Genomic DNA, 19,973 nt, shown 5'->3' with positions numbered 1-19,973 from the left:
TTTGGACAAGTTAGACCTTGCTATGGTACTGCTTGTGGTGATAGTTTTATTCTTCCTTCTCTTCCCCTCCTGTGCCCCCCCCCCCCAACATCAACACAAACCTAAAAACATCCGGTTCTTTGTTCTTAACAGGGGTCATAGTAATTTTTATTAGAATATGTGTATTGTGGCGCACTGAAACTCTTCCTTTTATCTCATTGTAAATGTGGTTTCTCTCTATCTATCCCTTCTGACTGTAGGCTATGCTGTAACTCACCCTAACAAGCTGAGTAAACTAGTGAGGGTGAGAAGCATTTTGTGACTGTGGCTTTTGAAATCCTGAAGTTATTTGTACAGTTTTTGGTAGTGATGTTAACAGAAAATACGTAACTTTTTTGAATAAGACAGGACTTAGATCACAGAATACAGTCATTTTAACTGTATGAGTCTTAATTGCCATGGGGAAGTATTCCAGACTCATTACTAATTTATAAGAAGAGCAAAGGCATGTAGATTACTTATATTTTCACAGGCTTTGAACTTTAGATAAGAGGCATTGCTTATTATCTCTTCCATAGCAGATTTTAGAACCATGTAGACAGAGACAATACCTTCCCTGAGGTGATGGTAATCTGAATTGGCAAGATAACAAACAAGACAAGTTCAGGATTGAGAACAAATGGAAACGGTGCTAGGAGATCACTATTGAGAGGCTAGCAAAACACAAAAGATAAAGGGAGCGACTTAATGGCAAAGGAGAAAGGGTGCAGACAGAAAAAGATATAAAGGTGGGAGAAGACAAAGAGAATAAAGCAGCCATTTCAAGTAAATGTCTCCTTAAAGTTTTTAATGCCCAGTTATAGTGGGCATAAATTTGAGGGATCTACTTTATAATAAGATGTTGAAGACAACTACTCCACTATTTTTTATGTATCCTCATTTGGCATCTAAGCCATTCCTCTCTCCTCTGTGTTTCTGTTTGCCAAGTGGAAAAGTGAATTTATACCACTTAGTGATCTTGGATGAAGTGCAGCTAGAGGTTCTCATAAGTTGTTAAAATATTAGATATTTCTTCAATCTCCTGACTGGATTGGGAATTATTTATCTATAGCATATTGGAACAAATTCTATTTTATTTCTGTATTCTTGAAGTTTCTCTGTTTACTTCCTCATTCTCTTGTCGATAAGGAACTTCTACGGGAAAGAACAAGATCAGAGAAAACAAATAATGAGTGGTAAAGACCCCGTAAATAAAGTGAGACACCAGGTGCAGAGACTCAGTTAACATATGAGCAAGGAGAGAAGGAAAATCAAAACATCTGTGTGTCTTATTTCAGTCAATGGTTGAAACTGCAACCACCATAGGCCAGCCAGGATAAATTTGTGAGATCTTCTGGTGGCATGATGCTGAATGTTGCTTGTCTTATCTCCACTGATTGCTGAAATCCAGGCAGTACAATGCCAATTCAATTTTCAGTGTTATCTTTAAGTATAATCATATATAAGTGCCAATGATAAACTGTAAATACAAGTGCTAGATCATTTTAGCTGAGTAAACATGAAATATTGCCTGTAAGATAAATACGTTCCTTACTCACTGTGAATTCTTTAAGCAAAATGTAAGAATGGAAAAAGTGATTGTATTTCCAAGTGAAGTCAATCTGATATTTGCTGCAAAAGCATACTTGAATTTGTGGTTTTCAGTATGCTTTACTATAAATAGTACTATACTAACATAAAGCTCTTTTCTAGTTTATTGTTGTTGTATTAAGATTGCTGAGAAGATGAAGGTAAGTGGTCCTGATATTTGATGGGGGTTGATGTTGGAAACTTACTTTTATACTTGTATGTGTTTAAGATGACTCATGAATGAAAGCTCTGAGATAGTTAGAGCTCTTATGGAAAAGTTGCATATACATCAGAACTTATTCAGAGCTGTCAGAACTGAGAGTTTGGCAGTAATTTGAGCGGAAAAAGAAAATTTATTGCCTCCCTTCATGTCACAGAGAATCCACATTTTTTTCCTCTGCAGATCTGCATGTTGTGTTCTTCCAGTCTGTTTAGTGCATAGGAAGGAGTAATTTCATAGAGTGGGATTGGATAAGAAAAAGAGAGAGAAAATTCCCCCATTTCCTGAGATGAAAATTTCTCAGATGAGGACTTTCCCAGGCTCCTGCCCATGTGAATTGCCACTCACAGGACAATGTGAAAAAAATACAAAATTGGTTCTTGCACGCTGCCTTGGTTTCTTGGGTCTGTCTCTTTATCACTGAGTTCTCAAAACATTCAAAACCAAATTCATCCAGGTTCCTGTGCTTATCCCTCCTTTCTGAATTGGAGGTGGTTGCCAAAATAAATTACCCTTTATTTGCAAATCTTCCTCTCCATAAGGTGTTCAATGATTTAAATTGTTTTAGTGCTTTAAATATCACCAATATGTTAATTTCAAAAGCAGCTAAATGAGGACCAGTGGAGGTGGATTTTTGTGACAAGTTCATGTTTTTCCGAGACTGTCTCAGCGCCAGGGTTGGTTTGTTTTTTGTTTTTTATTTTCTTAAAAAAATAAACATCACAGTTAATCACCGCTCAATCTCAGTTTAGACCCTTGAGAACAGGGTAGATGAGGAAAGATGTACTGGAACACCTTGCGGATTTCTGCTAGCTGACATTAAGCCCTGGTATTTATATTTTGTGAGTGAACTGGGTAATTTGTCTAACCTGTAAGTTACGCTTTATGTTTGTAAAATGTGATTAGTAGTTGCTCAGCTTTGTAAATCGATTTGGGAAGTGGTGGATTTAATTGTATCATGTTTTTGTATTGAACTTTTGTGTTGAGCTATTTTTTCTGAAATTCTGTTTTAAAAATGTGCTTTGCCCTTTTGTGCTTCTCTAGGTTGGATAACAAAAATCATGGAAAGTGACTGCATAATTTCTGTCTACATTCTGTGCATAAGTCAAAAACTGTCCACACTTGAATTATGTTTGCTTCCCACATGCAAGAGAGGGTCTGAGATCCCCACTTAAATGCCAAGAAATGTGACAGGGTTATGTATTAGAGAAATGCAAATTGATAAGATAAAACTTAGAGAAAACAGAGTATTAAAGAGAACAAATTTGACTTCAACTATTGACAGATGTCCACTTGCTGCTTTTTATGATTTCCAGCTGAAAATACAGTTTTCTCTAGCTTGTAAGGTAAGTGCTATATATAACCATGGATCCTTAATTGTGAATGCTTGTTAGCGAGGCACATCCAAAACTCAGCCAAGCGTTGGTCACACTTGCATTTAATGTGTTCAGGGATATCTTGCGGGGGGGTTATTTCAAGAAAAAGGTTGAGCTCTAGGACTCCTTTGGCTCTGGGTTTATTTTCAGTTTGATGTTTTGGCATGAGAAGTATGGTGTACTGGCGTAAGGAGACTCCAGGTGTCAACACACAATGCCTCATCTTGTACTAGTCTGAAGGTAAAAAAAATAATAAAAAAATGCACATCTGTAGAGTTCTTTAAACCCTATGTAGACTTACAGCGGAGTATGGTTTGGCTGCCTTGGTGGAAGAGCTGTTATATCTCCAGGACCCAGATAACCTTGTTTTGATGCAATCATATAAGTCAAGTGATGCAATACATTACATCTATTAATTCTGAATACCCATTTGCTATAATTAGATCCACTTAACAACAAATACATGGTCTATTTCTAAAAAGGGAAGTAAAAGGGTAGTTCCAAAGAGGAAACTGTTCGTAATGTATGTATTTAATCATCTTAAAATGGATTTAAAGTTACTCAGCCTTTCTTACTCTGCTGTTCAGCTGCCAGATCCAAAAAGCAAGTGAAACAATGGGGGGGTCTAGTTATATAAATATGAAGCTATAGAGTGGGAAGTTGTCTTCAGAACTGTTTCCTATAACCTATAATTGGGTCTCCAAGGAAGTGTAATTATGCCTGCAGCTTGAGCTGTAGCTAATGCGCTCTGAGAATAATTATTCTGATGGCCGCTGGAGGAAAAAGAGTGGAGGAATAGGTGCAACATGTGGACAGCAAATATAAATGTGATGTGTGTGATAGCTTCACTGTTTGTTTCTTTATGCTAATCAATTCTCATGATAATAGTAGGTTAATTATCTGCATTGATTTATTTCAGAGACAACCAGCTTGAGGGTTCTTTATGTTTAAACCTGACCAGACTGGAAGACCTTGAAACAAAACTGTGAGCTGTGGCTTTTGATGTTCAAAAGGTCTTTGTACTCCGTTTCCATATGTGGTGCAGAGATTAGAGTAGGCGCTTTCAGAGATGATTTCTGCAAATTATCCACAGCTATGTCACTTACAAATTAGATTGCTACAATATAAGTGGAGTAAAAACTTGAGGGCTCTCAGAAATTTCAGTTCTTTCTTTATTGCAAAGGAACACTCTGTATGAGGGTCACTACCTTCATGTCTGTTTACTATTCCCTGGGTCCGATGCAATGTGGCAACTTTCATTAACAGAAATGAAAGTGCTGTGGGATGTGAGATACCTGACAGCGGGGAACTAGGGCTTGAACAGTATATGGCTAAACCTTCTTGTTTTCCTGAAATCTGATTTTGGATATCCCAGGTGTGGGGTTGGAGTGTCCAGACTGGGTGACTGTGTCTGACTGCTGGATCCACTGCCCTTGAATTTCCATTTTCCTCAACCCGCTGTCGCATTACTATTGCTGATGGGAGTGTAAGAGCGGCAATAAACACATGGTTTATGAAAAAAGGCTGCAAACCAATTCAGCAAAGTAAACATCTTCTGCTGAAGCTTTTCAGAGCTCAGAGATGTGTGTATATAAACATAACACACACACAGAGATATGTCTGTACGGATGTTGCTTTCTAGTGCTGGTGACTTGTGGTGGTGTTCAGGTGCATTATCCTACTATGGATGGTAGTTAAAGGAGTAGTGGAGCCCTGGAAGGATGTAGGTGTAGGACTATTCCTCCACATCCTTCATGTGATGAACTTTATGGGAGTCTCAATACAATACAAGGGAGTTCAATACAATGTGGTCGTCAGTGATTGTTCAGTATGAGCTGATAACTCAAATATACTGAGAATAGCTTGTATGTGGTTTATTCTGCATATAATTCTGAAATAAGGTTATATTCTGCATATCGCAATGAAACAGGGCTTAAATCCAACATTAGGATCATTGCTAGCCTTTTTAAATTCATAGTCATCTCTTTAGCATTGAAATGTGATGTCACAAATGATTTCTAATGATAAACAGCAGGAGTTAATGAACTTCTAAAAAATAATTTATGCAAATGTTCCTACCTCCTTCCTACCAGTATAATTTTGAAACAAAAATAGAGTATGTCAACAGCTCTCTTAGATTTTTGCTACTTCTATAGGTTTTGATAAGCATAATGGACTTCATTTGGGCATCACAATTGCACCATAGTTGAATTTGGCTCCTTATCTCTTAACATGTTAACTGTTGTTTGAATCCTGTAATTCCATGTTGAATTGCTATTTGGATCCAGAAATTGCATCATTCTCATACGTACAAACACTGAGTCTCTAGGGCTTCTGACTACTCTTCCCTTCACCCACACTGCTGTAGTAATGATATATTTAAATGAGCTGTCTACAAAGTACAGGTTCTTAAAACAAATTAACAATGTTCTTTAGAGGCAGTGGTAAGGTAGGAAGGCAAGAAAAATATTTAGGGAACAGGCTGCAAAATGTGCCGTGGGAGTGAATGGTGTTATGAGACCTGCTGCTACCTGGATCTGGAAAAACCCTTCTGTTTTGATCTGCACGCTTGCTCCAGGTTACTCTGAGGACTGAGAGAAGACCCAGACAAGAAGGCAAGTAGGATGGTGCTATTCATTCTCACTATGGGATTGTTATTCCACCACTTCAGGAAAAATGCAACCAAGGCAAGTTTACAGCACCCTGAATGAATCTGAGAGACAAGGGCAAGAGGAAAAAATAATATACAGCTTGTAGTGGCCCAGTACATCTTTCTGCCCTGCTGTTTTTTCAGCATTTCTGACTGAAGATGGGGGAGCAGCCCCAGATAGTCTGTGAGAGGTGTAGCCACTTCGGTCTGCAATACGGCAGAGCCTGATTACAGGGAGTGCACTGTGTGCGCAGTTCTGCTTAATAACTAACTGCTCCTCCACACAGGTGACTTTGTGTGTAGCTCTTTAAGTGAGTGTTTATCCAGAGGACAGGTAAGGGGTTTCTAGGAAATTGTACTTCACTGGTGATTTGCACTCTGAGTGTGAGCACAGCATAGTGCGCTTGCTTTGTGTTGCTGAAGTACCTGCTGCTTGTGGCTATTGTAAATATGTACATAAGATTTGCTTAATTTCAGGGTAATTGCTTTACAAACCATTCTGTAGTGTATTTATTATGCCAAGCTGTCGTTAGATTCTTTTGGGAATTTATACTGAAAAAGGTTGGGCACTTCCAGGGAGCAGAGGTTTTTACTAAATGGAAAAGGAATCAAATAAGAAGCCCAATTAGCTGAACAAGTATGATCTTCGAAGCTACCACGTTCAGGGAATCCCTCTTTTAGCAAGATACAAATCCGTCTCCTGTGCTTTTAATAAAGTCTTAAATATAGAATTCAGTACTAAGACGGGCAAGGAGGTGCTTACTGATTAGTCCTCATATGAATAGGAGACTACTTCCAATAAGGTATTGCCATGGTGTCCCCGTTATTTTTCCTGTTAACTGTTATGCTCCTTGTTCTGATTTTTTTTTTTTTTTTTAAGCTGAGGGCTATACATGAGATGTCTTATGTTCATCTCAAGAGAGTTTCAAATTTGAAATCATTGTAATTCACAGGTACTTGGATATTTAAGACACACTTTGATGGTTTGTGGTAGTGAGTGTAATACAAAGCTCTGACCTGGCTGTGTGCTACTTTATGAGTATGTCTGGAACAACACTGATTCCAGTAGCATAACTTGGATCCAAAACCTGGGAAAAAAATTGTCCCATAACATCCGGGTCATCACTTTTAGATATCCCCTAATATTAATCAGCAGCAATGTCATCTACCTCCAAAATCATGACTGTTCCATATTTGTTAAGACCACTGCATTTCTCAATAAGAGCTTTTGTGTAGATCTGAAATCCATGCATGATATATGTTTTCTTAGAGTGAAAATTATTGATGTTTTCTTTAAATACATTTAAAAATGTTTAAAAGATGGTTCTTCCCATTGTCAAATTAATGCATTCTTTTAAAGTTCACATGAATGTGCCTGAGGCCATGAGCGTTGTATTAAATATCATTCAATTGGTATAATTTGATTTAACATTCTGCACTAACTGAATAGTGTTGGAATGTAATAAAATAATAACTTCAATATTAACTTTTATTACCTTTTGTGGTGTGTAGGCAGACATTGCCCTTGCTATGGCAAAGTCCTGAGCACTGCTTTCTTTCCCAGTAACTGTTTCTTTCCCAGCACCTGTTTCCAGAAGTGTTTTGTGTAAGACTCTGTGCTCACCCACGTGGCATATAGATGAAGAAATAACTGTGAGATGAAGAAATAACTGTGAGAGTCATGCATTTCTTACTTCAGAAAGTAACCTGTTGATAGTTTCCCCTTTGGTCAATTTGCAGCATATTATGTAGTCTCAGTATGGAGGTTTTCTCTCTGTATTAGCCAGATCAAGAACTGGCACTGCTTGGGCAATGCTGTTATGGGAGTAAGAAACTGGTTCAAAGTCTCAAAGGGCTAGAGGCGATTCCCTGTAAAGTCAGTAGATGGTTTCCTATCGACTGCACTGAGAATTAGAGCATGTCCCGTGAGACTTATTTGAGAAACTGCTTGCAAAGTAGGTACTTTGCTTCCTAGCTTTTCAATCAAAATGTATTTGTCTTTTTATTTCTGCTGCTATTTTAACTGTGTCACTTTGTAAGGGGCTTACAGGGAAACTTGAAAACTGTTTTGCCTTCTAGGAATTAGCACTGCAATTCACTGGTACTTGTATTATGCACAATTTACAAGGAGTAGGAGGGCACTGTCTTAACACATCTTGTCTTAGGTACTGCAGTGCTCCTACTGTTTTAACATTTCTCTAGACAACCGAGCTGTTAATGGATATCTAAAAGATACACACAACCATAATTTGGGAAAGCATGGAGAGGTTTCATTATGACTAATACAAAAGCATTGTGTTGTCCTAGGGTGTAACTTATGAAGGTGATTAGCTACAAATATTCATAGAATCATAGAACGGTTTGGGTTGGAAGGGACCTTTAAAGGTCATCTAGTCCAACACCCCTACAATGAGCGGGGACCTCTTCAACCAGATCAGGTTGCTCAGAGCCCTGTCCAACCTGAACTTGAATGTTTCCAGGTATAGGACATCTACTACCTCTCTGGGCAGGTTCCTCTCTGGGCTACCTGTGTCAGTGTTTCACCACCCTCGTAAAAAATTTCTTCTTTGTATCTAGTCTAAATATATCCTCTTTTAGTTTAAAACCATTACCCCCTGCCCTATCACAACAGGCCCTGCTAAAGTTTGTTCACATCTTTCTCATAAGCCCCCTTTAAGTATTGAAAGGCCTCAATAAGATGTCCTGGGCCCTTCTCTTCTCCAGGCTGAATAACCCCATATATTGTAGGTAAAAAGATACCTTTTCAGCTGTGCTCCTTATATTAAGGATGTAAAGTACAGGAATAGTTTAAAAGACTTCTACAGCTTTCTGCCATCACAGGCATTTTTATCAGGTTAATTTTTAGCCTCTTTGTAAGTCCTGCCACCAGAACACACTTAAATAAGACTCAAGTTACATGCCCAGAAGATGAGCAAAGCATTGGCAATGGCTTGCGTTTCCCCTGGGGTGACTTGTAGCTGAGTAGCACAGGCACCTGTGGATACTACCTGTTCCTTCTCACATCTACCTGAACACTTAGTGTTGTATGAAATGCACAGTTAAAAAAGTGTGAGGTAGACCATAGTCTGCTACTTGGCCCCCCAAATCACAGTTCTGTTGTAAATGCAACCTCAGAAAATAGTAAACAATATGCTTTTGCTTTTATAACAAGATTTGGACTAAAAAAGACACAAACCTCATGGAAGTGGTTCTTAGTAAGATGTTCTCTTTAAAGGAAATATAACAGAACTCAAAGTTTCTTCAAAACATTTATGAATGAAAGTGAACATATCCAAGCATCTGACTGCATAGTGCTTTTGTCAGAAGTGGTAATGTCGGATGGGTTTGGGGTTCCTGTGTCTCTGTCAATGTCATGTTGGGCTATTTCTGAAAATGGGAGACATTCAGGGTTAGAATTGTGCACCTGGCCAGGGACTGCAGGAGCCCTGTCCCAAGGGCAGGTAGTGCTAAGCACCTGGAAAACATGAGAGTCTCTGATAATTGTCTGATGCAAACAGTAATAGACATCTTAAGATTTAATTAATCTTCAGGCCACTCTCCTTATTAAAACATAAATTTAGCTAAGGAATAGAGCACATTGAACATTGTCAGTCCAGTAGAAAGTTGTCATTGATCTTGCTTTTAAAATCTTGCTGTGAGTTTGCATCATTTAGTCATGGAAAATACTGCTGTTAAGTTATCGTAAACAGATCACTTGGCAAGGTGAGCATAGCACTGAAATTCTGTTCTCAACAGAATGGAAAAATGTAGATAAAAAAAATACATGATAAGATAAGGTAAAAATAGACTGACACCACCACCACCATCTCTAAATGACTGGATTCACATCTACGGTAGTTTACAGAAATGTGGTCAGAAACATGCACACTCCTTTAAAAAAAAAAAAAATAGCACTAGACCTTCTAGAAAAATGTAGGTCCTAGCCCACGAAGTCTAGGAATGGAACAGTAGAGGTGCAAAAATGCAGATACACAGTCATGGACACCTTGAACTGTTAGGTCTCAGCGCAGGCAAACACTAAGGTTCATCCCGGTTGCACTCAGTAGCTAATGGAGGTGGAGCCAGGTTTTGCTGCTCGATTTGCTTTGCTTTTTTTTTTAGGGGTGATCACGTTTTGCCACCTGTGGATTTGTTGTAATCGATGGTTTGCAATTCTGACTTTTATTTATTAGACTTTTTTTTTATCCTTTTATTCTGACATTGGTTCTGTTAGCGGCATGTTACTCCTCTTTCACTTCATGTGGATAGATAGCATGCTGCACTGTAAAACTAGTATTGGGCAATGTGTTTTTTATGCTTTGAAATACCTCTGGTAATGTAAAGCTGGTCTAGAACTGTAGCAAGTATCAGAAAGCACAAGTAGATCTGTAACAAGAGAATACAGTTTCAGGTGCAGCTCAGTTTTTATCAAAGCTGTAAGCCCTAATGAATTAATGGGAATTAGGACATGCAGATATCATTGATATCTGATTGAAATAAGTTAATGGAACTATAGAGTATTTTTAGGGATTATGTTGATTTGTTTTTCTTTCTTTTTCTTGTATTGAATTAGATCTAGCCACAAGTAACTTATGGTTTGAAGAATGCTTTGGTTTCCTGGAACTAAGTGTGTCTGTGTCATGTAAAAAAGCAGCAATACTTCAGTGTGATTTATATAATTTTTTGGTGTGCATTGTTTTATTTGTGGTGGTTTTGTTCTTTTTTTTTTTTTTTTTTTTAAATTCAGGTATCCTTTCCTGCCCTGTGTGCAAACAGACTTGCTTTGCAAGGGATGTAGTTGAAAATTTCTTTCTCAAGGACTTTCCCACTGGTAATTCAGCTATGGCAAAGGTAAGTGAAAACCACAAAGTTGTGTGCCTTGTGAGTTGTTGAAACAATACCAGATGAACACCATTTGAAAACAGAGCAAACTTCATATTGAGCTTCATATTATACGGCACTGTAATTACTTCACTCCTAGAGATGGGCATACTGACTTCATAGTCCTTTTTAAACTTCATTTGAATAATTAGTTTTACTGCATATATTTAAAATAGAGCTGATTAAAAAATATTGCTACTGGTGGTGTAGGACTGGATCTGTGACAATCAATATATTAGGAAGATACTGATTCTCTTGGATTCTTCCTTGTCCATTTTCTGCTCTCAACTCAAAAGAAAAAGAAGCCAACTATTGGCTGAATGGTTACACCAAGATTACCCATTAGATCCTGTGGGCAATTATAATTTTCTGATTGTCTGTTTTAATAATGAAAAAAAGTCACATCATATTTCAGTTTCCCATTGAGGGATGGATGCAAAAGGTAATTGGAAGGAATTTGGCCTTGTACTGACAGTGTACATAGATGGATTTTCCTTCTGTTAAATATCCAGTTAACAGGCAGGACTACTTTCACAGTTTTTTAGTTACTACTTTGAGTTGCGAGGAGGGACAGAGAAAGTTGTTTTTTTCTGCCCACTCTGTTACAAAACAGTATTCTATTATTTGCATGAATAAGATTGATTTCAGAATGTGGTAGTATTAGCTGTAGCTGGGACAAGTACTTGAGACCTGTCAGGAAAACTTGTCAAAACTGTTCTGTAGACTGCTTTATCCAAAGTGTGATCCAAAGCAAGAGAAGAGCAACAAAGAAGGGATACTGGACATCACCATCTGAACCAGCTCCTGGATCTCAGTCTGTCTCTTCTGCACTTTTGATTCCTAAGTAAACTGGATTAGCTACATTGGATAGTCAGTTTTAGGGCCTTTGCGTTGAGGGGAACATGTTTTCCATAATGTAGGACAGAAGATATATCTTTATACTCCTCTTAACTCCTGCAGGGGCAGCAACAATTTGTAGGTCAGATCTGTCCCACGCAGAAGGCTTGAGACCGCTTTAAATTGTGCAAGTGACTTGCCCAATGACATCATTGCAAAAAAGTATAGAGGTGATGTACTTCTTCCCTGTCAGTCATTCTGTGTTTCATTTTCTCCATTGTTAAAAAGAAAAGCACATGTAACCTAATCCGTGGAGTGTTCTGGGGAAACTAAAAAAATAAAAGCAAGTGAAGTGTGTTGACATCTTCAGGTCATGTGCTTGAAGAGTGCAACAAAACTTTATCTAAAAAAGGAAGAGATCTATTCACATGTAATCTTCAAATAGAAGAAGAAAAATTGTAAGATATAAGTGCATTCTAAGCATTCAGCAATTATACTGGGATTTCTTAATTACCATGACTCACATCATTTACTTTTCAATGAGAATTTGTGTAGAAAGGAAATCAAATGAGAATATCTAATGTCTTCAAAAGCACTAGGTTATTTTTTTCAAGCCTTCTTTAAAAGAAGGTTTTTCTTTCCCGTAATCCCTTAGGAATCCTGAGAGCAGTCCAGTAAGGCAGATTTCTCACTGGAGCATAGGAGTACCCTAGAGAGACTCGCGAACCTGCCTCATAGTTTTTGGCTTGCTTCCTTTTTATTAACAGTCAAGTCATGTATCAATGAAGCTTGCTTTCTGTCTTTTATCTACCCCTCCACCCTCCCAAAAAACCTAAAGCCATAATTTCACCATCAGCAGTATCAAAAGGAGAAGCACCAGCTCATGCAACTGACACGCAGCTAAACTGCCATAATTTTCTTAATTTACCTAATATGTTCAAATGGGAATCTGGCAAGGCTTCTAACAAAGTGTTTGGAAGCAAGATGTTTCTCAGTGTGTGAGACAGTGAAGCTTAAATGATAGAACTTGCTATATACCAGCACCAGGGGTTTAAAAAATATGCAGTTCAGAATCTCTTGCTCAAAAGCCCATTTCCACATCATAAACAATGTAACTCTGGGAACGCTCTGTGCTCTGAAACTTAAAAGTAATGTTAACACAGTACAGGGCCAATGTAAGTTCTAGTCAGACTGACAGCTGAACAGTTACAGGTAAACCTGTCATCAAGCAGTTTTCATTATTGCAGAGAAGGCCAAGCATCCCTCAGCTTCTGACCTGATCCCTAACCTGGCCCTCCATGGGCACATTTTAAATTAGACACTTCTTTTTATGTAACAAGCTTTGCTTCCCAGAAGAAATACCCTTGCATATTGGTTATATGAGTTATATTAGGCTTTTTGGTTTAAATTATCACATGTACTTTTTGGAAAATGTTGATAAGCAAATGGCTAAAATAGCAGAACGACTTACACAAATAATTCCCTGCCTAGAAAATCAAATGCATTTAAACCTTCGCTTTGTTGTCTTATTGTCAAGAATTGGCCAGTCTCTTTGAAAAAGATTGGGAATACTTAGACACTCTTGAACAATGAGTTAATGAAAGACCTGTTGTGAAATTCCAGCTCCGCAAAAGGGAATAGTAAAATTTAAATTAATTTCAGCAGAACAAAAATTTTTCTTCTTGCACTGAAGTGGATCAGAACTTGACTCACTTGTGTATCAGAATGTAGGTGGATAAAGATGTTCCACCTAGTTTGAAATCACAGCTTTAACATTAATACGACCAGCAAAACACTGTGATTGTTCTTCCTTCAGGCTTTCTATTCCCCGAGATGCTGCAAAGAGAAACTCTTCTATTAAAGTCACCAGGGGCTTGCATCAGGGCTTACGTGCTGAGTGTATGCTGCTATATCCTTCTCTTCATGCTTCCCATCAGAACAGTTGGCATGTAATCATAAATGGACTGAATTGAAGATAAGCTGATGCCCAACAGAAAGGGCACCATAGGAACTAATTTTGCCATATATTATTAGTTGCTTGAGAAGCCCTGAGTAGTAGCAGTATTCAGGAACTATACATAGGTACAGCAGATATATTGTAACCTTGTAGGAAATGTTTGAGTTTGATAAACTTGTGGCAAAGTTTTTATGTTTTGATGATGGTAAAATTACATCACTGTTTGGTCTGCCCATTAGTAGCTATTTGTGGCTATAGTAGGTCAAAAACGTTACTATTAGGAGTTTTCAGACTGGGTATTTTATGCCTAGTGCAAATCCCTTTTAAAAGAAGTATCATTATAGCTACCCTGAAATAACTGTTGGGTTCATTCTACATAGAAAAGATCAAATTACCCACTTCATTTATGTGCTGCTTTATTCATTTGCCCTTTAGTGACATATCCAGACAGCATGGCCGCTATAACAAAGGACATTTCCTAAATTGTTGAATCAATAGAAGTGAAAATTAATTAAGGTTTCCAGATCTTCTCATGTTCCCGTGTCTTATGCTTCTAGTTCACCACATATGATATCAGTATATAAATTGAGCTCATTTCTGGTCAGCTCTTTAGAGAATATGAACCAAGTTTTTCATTAATTATATGTGGGTGTCCCCATATTGTTTTCTAAATTGCCTTAATATTGGCATGTTTTATGTCTTTTTCATACAGTTACGGAGTGGTTCATACAATGCTAAAGCAAAGAGAGTAAGCTCTAATTTTAAATAAAGCAATGAAGATTTGAAATAGCTCTGCTGAAGTAGCTCCAGTTTACATTCATATACATGAAAGCAGAAGTGGATTCTAGCCTATAGATTTTTTAGTTTGTTAATAAATAATTAGTAATAGACAGAAATTAATGAATGTCAGTGAAATGATATGGTAAAATGCTTCTACATAATGTTTTGACTAGAAAGGAAATGGTAGTTAGATTAAAAACTTTTTGATGGGCTATGTTTGACTAACATTTCACATACTTGGCAACATAGACTATCTTTTCTGAGGTAGAAAATATCTGTATCTATCTATCTAAATATATATATGTGTATATATATAAAAGTAAGGAATGCACTCATTTGATGTGTTAAAGTCATCAGTAAGTAGTACAACACTAACAGAAATGGATTACAAAGCACACCGCTCATTTTCAAAAGTAGCCTTTAACCTAACCTTCCTTAACTGAAATCAGACAAGTCTTATTTCATTGTTTCATGGCTTTTTCAGTACACAAGAAACAAATGATTAGGATTATTTATTCTGACTTCACATGTAACATGGACCCTAGAATTTTGCTGAATAATTCTTGCCTCATGTCATAATTATGCTTGGTTGTGCTAGAGCAAAGACAACCAATTTGATTTAAGAGCTTCGAATCTTAATTTTATTCTGTTCCCTGTTAAAACAATAACCAGACTCTTAAAATTGCTTGAATTGCATTAGCCCGAGGAAGAAAAGTATTAAGCTTACCAATCTCAATCATAGTATATTAAAGATAAGAGTTTGTACAGCTAATTTGTTATCCTTGTATGTAATTGCACTTTTTGTTCTTAGAGCTGCTTCATGTGTAAAGAGAAGAGACCTGCTCACAGTCTCTGTACAAGCTGCAATAAGTGGTTGTGCAGCTCATGTACAGAGGAACATAGACATGGCAAGGAAGCTGGAGACCGCTTACTGTCTGTATCCCTGAAGGGCTGCACAGGTACTGAAGACACACTGAAATTTTGTTTCTTGTATCAGTTATTCAGTTGAAAAAGGAGCTGTTGCAAGCTGTGTGCCACAGACACCATGCCCTGTGTGTGTGACTCAGAAGGATTTATGTATGTGTCAATGAGAGATTATGTGATTTTTCTATAAATTTAGCGCCATTGCCACAATCAGTATTCCACAATATTTGAAAAATTTTGGATATTTTTGTTTCACAAAGACTACCTTTTCCTCATGCCTTTTCAGTCTGCAGAGTGATGGGCTAGGGTTTGGTAGGCTACAATAGCAACAGGCCTTGCCCTTTCAGTATTTCTGTTCTCTTTTGGGTAATTTCCTTCAGGAAACTACCCTAAAGCAATTCCTGTGTTTATGGACAAGTTGTGGGAGCGTGAGTCACAGACGGCAAAAGGCTGTGATCACTGTAAGATGTTTCTTTCCAAGGCTGGAGTGAAAAACGTGGTTCCTGAGTGTGATCGCTATATTGCCATCAGCAACCACAAATGAAGCTTTTAAAATTATTATTTATGTATGTATTATTTATTTCGGACATGGATATCCCCTCAGGATATTTGAAAGAAAGCAAATACTAGGATATACTAGAACTCAGGCTTTTTTCTTTTTCTCCTTCTTTTCTGGAAATAAAGCATCCTCTGCTTTCAAATTCAGTAGCCACCTTCGGTCTGTGTATGGTGCTTCTGAACAGCAGCCACCTTCTTTGTAGGCCCTAGTAACTATTAAGAGACTCTCCCATCAATCTTGCGCCTTTAAATTCTTCTATCTTTTGCCGTTTCCTTTACAAGGGCCAGACTTGTCATCTGAAAACTGTAAGATTCCTTGGGTCTGAAATGAAGTAAAGTAGAAAAAAAACCCCACCAAATGCACTGAATCCTGCCTATTCCTGTTCATTTTGATAAACAATTTCTTCCTTGAGTGGCAGAACTAAAGAAGGCTGGCTTCCCTGCAAAACCTGTCTTTCTGCTTCTTCTTCTGTGATACCTGTGCTCCGTGTAACACATCTGATTGCTCCCTGCCACTGCAGCTCTCTGTCACAGTTCCCAATCCACTTACCCTGCACATCCTCTTGCTTCCTTCCTGGGCCATCAACTGCCCACTGGGTGAGACCCAGCTCATGCAGCTGAATGGCTGAGCTGGCTGCCAGGCAGCACCCTTAGCCTGGTGACTCCTGAGGTCATGCTGCAGACCAGTGTGCCAAAGTCATATGATTTTTGAGAATTTTACACTTCATTCAGTTTTGTATTTAGAAGTTAAGGGCGTGGGGAGGAGCAGGACTAGGCTGGGACGGAAAAATGCCATATTGTATGAGAAGAAAACCATTCTAATGTAGTCTGATTTCTTTTTCCTACTGACTCATCCTTTGGGAGTGTGAAGTAAAGGCTCACAAAATGACTGCTGCTGGTAGGAGATTCCCTGTGAAGGCTTCTTGATATTAGAAATGGCTCCATTCTTCTTTGGAAACAGCTTTATTTCGTTCAGCTCTATAGCATTCTGTAACATCTGGTAGCTTGGGGGGTGTGTGTGTGCACTACTTAGATTTAATTGTTTTGAACATGCTTTTTGGGAACTGGAATGGGAAGTTATGGGAGTGGTCCGTGTCACAGTTATTCAGCTAAGAACTGCTACTGAACTACATTGAAAAACAGACCTTATTTTTTAAGCATAAACCCAGATCATAAGCACTGGACATCACTTTGATCTGCACCACCCCCCACCCCACCCTCGTCTTGAATTACCCACTAACATTTATATGTTGTATGGTTGCTTCTATGTATTCTTATTAGCTGAACCACTTCTAGAGGTAATATAAAAAATTCCAGTGTCTTGTGAGTGTCAGACTATTGCTGCTGGTTATGAAGAGATGCTGAGATGTGGTTCACAGATGGGTTAAACTGTTAAACCTCAGTTTTTCACAGACACTGATTTTTCCTGAAAATTCTTCTTTTTTCAAAAAAGACACCTCAAAAAAATACCTCAAACTTTTGGGATCTGTGACCACGAGATGTGAGAACATTGAAATCTGCTTCTGGAATGAATTTGCTGGGCACTGGAGAGCTAGGTGCTAGGTACGTGGGCCAAAGCTTTATTAGAGATTAAGCAACAGTTGTGGAGGAGTAGTCTCTGAAGAACAAACCTTTCACTGGAGAGCTCTGCATTAGCATTGGGAATAAGTGAACTTTGTTAAGTTCAAAGTACTGTGAAGCTCTCAAACTTCTTAAAGTCCAAAACTTCTTCCTCTCTTACTTGCAACTTTCTTAAAAGGACAATCAGTATTACTACATACTCTTTCCTCGTCAAGTGGAAATCTGTGCTTTGCAATTGAGTAGAAACAATCCTTTTGCCAAAACTACGTTAGAAGTAAATGATCTGGTACTGACATATCAACTATTTATAGACTAATGCAGAAACGGAGTAATTTTCTCTTTTCTATACTACCCTTTTCTTTCAGTCTTTCAAGGTTGAGTATGAACCTATAAAATCAAAGTTTGTCTCATTGCGCATTATGCAAGTTGAGGGAGGACCCTATTAGCCAAGATGAGATTGCTTTTCCATAGTTGACATCAACCGGTCAGAGGAACAGAGATTTAAAACTTTCTGTTAGTTACTCAAGAGATCCACCTGAGATAAAGAAAATATAGGCTGTAGTAAATGGTGACTCAAATGATGTTAATTCAGAATTTAGGGCAACTGAACTTTCCATGTTCTTCAAGTGAGGTTCTTTTCAAGAAGCTAACATGGATAGTTGTGGTCAAGATGTCTGCTGCTAGAAAAATCAGGCTTGTGCCCTTGCTTAGTATCTGATTTGTAAGAATTCAACTTATTTTAAAACTGAAGAGTGTAGCTCTGAGCTGAGTATAAAGTAGGTCAAGAATACCATGGCTCAGTGGCAGTTCTCACTGATGTGTCAATTGAATCAGGGAATTACTGTGGTCTGTGTTGTTATTAGATAACATTGATTTTTATCACTAGTTTGCATTTGAAATCTGCTTGTCTCTTAAATCTGACACAGTACAAAAAAACCTACTGATTTCTCTGGGATTATTATCACGCAAAGGCTAAAGAACCCTTTGGAGACAGCTAAATGGAGAAATCGTTATATAAGACTGACTAGGCTTTGTTATATTTGGACTGTAAAGACCACATCTCATTATAAGTAGGAGTTTAATAAGGATAATTTGATCCTGAGTTTTCAGAAAAACAGCTTGCATGCTCTGCAGGTTCTGAACACTTAGAGGGGCTTTTGCAACTCATGAAAACTGAAATAGTTATTAGGGGCTTTTTGTTTTTCTTTTAAGGTATAATATCTGACCCCACAGGGCAGGAAAAGATGATCTTCGGCATCCACCTTAGTTATATATTGGTTATATAACCTGCTTGGTTATATATTATTTGCATTATCAGCTGCAGGTTTTAGTGCAAAAGTACATATTTGCAGTACAATCAGAAAAAAATTGCTGTTGAGGTGAGTTCAATTTGTACCTTGATAGAAAAAAATATTGGAGTGGGCTAAAAAAATCTCTGATCCAATTTCCTCTTTTAGTGATGCTATCTATTAGCATTTGATTCAATAATAATATAAAACAAGAAACTTTCCTGAAGAATAAAGCATGATACTGTAGTAAATAATTCATAACAATGTAAACTATGTGATGCTGTTACATAAAAATCTTCTCCACAAGTTATCTTCTTGCACATTATGTTAAGAAGGTGGAGGGAAAGCCAGTTGAACTGGAGGAAGTAAAACAACCATCTCAGAAGTATTTAGAGTAGATAGCAATCTAAAAATTAGGAAATTTGGCATAATTTTTTTAGAACGCAGCATGGATTTTTCTCCATATTTTCATTCTCTTTGTCAGCCATCAGATTTTCTTAGCCTTTCTACTTCTATACTTTCCAAATTGTCCAATTTGAAAACAAAGTGACTGAATTAGTATAGCTTGTTGTACACCGTGAGTCTGTGTTATTGCAATAGTATCACTTTGGAGGCTTGATTCTATAATGGGCTCCATTTTGCTACAGGATAAGGGCATGGTCCCTGCCACAAGTTGTTTTTTTTAAATGTTTGGATAAGTAAGATAGATTTGGTGTGGGAAAATGGAAACATTTTTCTCATTTTATATAAGCAAGTAATGATACATAAGTAATATGTTTATTTCATTTAAAGTTTGTATCAATAAGTGTTATCTAATGATGATTGTTTCGCTTAATTTCTTATGTGTTAGTAAAGCATAATGGGATAGTGTCTTTGTAGGAATACTTTGAGGATGCAATCATGGGTTTTGTTTGAAAAACAATTCCCCATGTGACTCTTTAAGAACAAAGGATTTCCTTGCTCCTGCTGTGACTTCAGGTTTATTTAATATATTTGCTCTTCTGCATTTTGCAACATAATTTTGTTGACTGGTTTGCCAGACCAGGGCATTCAAAATTGTGAGGCAAGTGCCCAAAATCATGAGAAATATTTAAAACTCATGAGAGTTTAGAGGATAGTGTGAATTTGGCTTGATGACTTGTTTCTGAACCCCTTTGATGTGCTCAGTTTGTAGGATATATAAGGCTGGGAAAAAAATATAAACAAACTCTGCTTCATATAATCAGAGAGTTCCAGGGTCTGGGTCTTTTAAAAATAACATCAAGACTTTCAATAACGTTTTGAGAGCTTGGCAACTCTTTTTCTGAACTAA

The 19,973-nt window shown here is 37.6% G+C and overlaps 1 protein-coding gene across 1 annotated transcript in view; it reads left to right on the top strand.

Annotated features, from left to right (window-relative positions):
- TRIM66 (tripartite motif containing 66) overlaps positions 1 to 19,973 on the top strand; it is a 51,672-nt gene that overhangs the window by 574 nt on the left and 31,125 nt on the right. The window contains exons 2-3 of the mRNA XM_074149120.1: positions 10,602 to 10,705; positions 15,121 to 15,268. Coding sequence (XP_074005221.1) covers positions 10,602 to 10,705; positions 15,121 to 15,268 — 252 coding nt within the window. The remainder of the gene's footprint in view (positions 1 to 10,601; positions 10,706 to 15,120; positions 15,269 to 19,973) is intronic.

This window comes from Numenius arquata, chromosome 6 (assembly GCF_964106895.1).
Source record: "Numenius arquata chromosome 6, bNumArq3.hap1.1, whole genome shotgun sequence".
In the NCBI taxonomy this organism is placed as follows: domain Eukaryota; kingdom Metazoa; phylum Chordata; class Aves; order Charadriiformes; family Scolopacidae; genus Numenius; species Numenius arquata.
The sequence above is the reverse complement of the archived record's forward strand: the minus strand, read 5'-3'. Positions and strand labels throughout refer to the sequence as shown.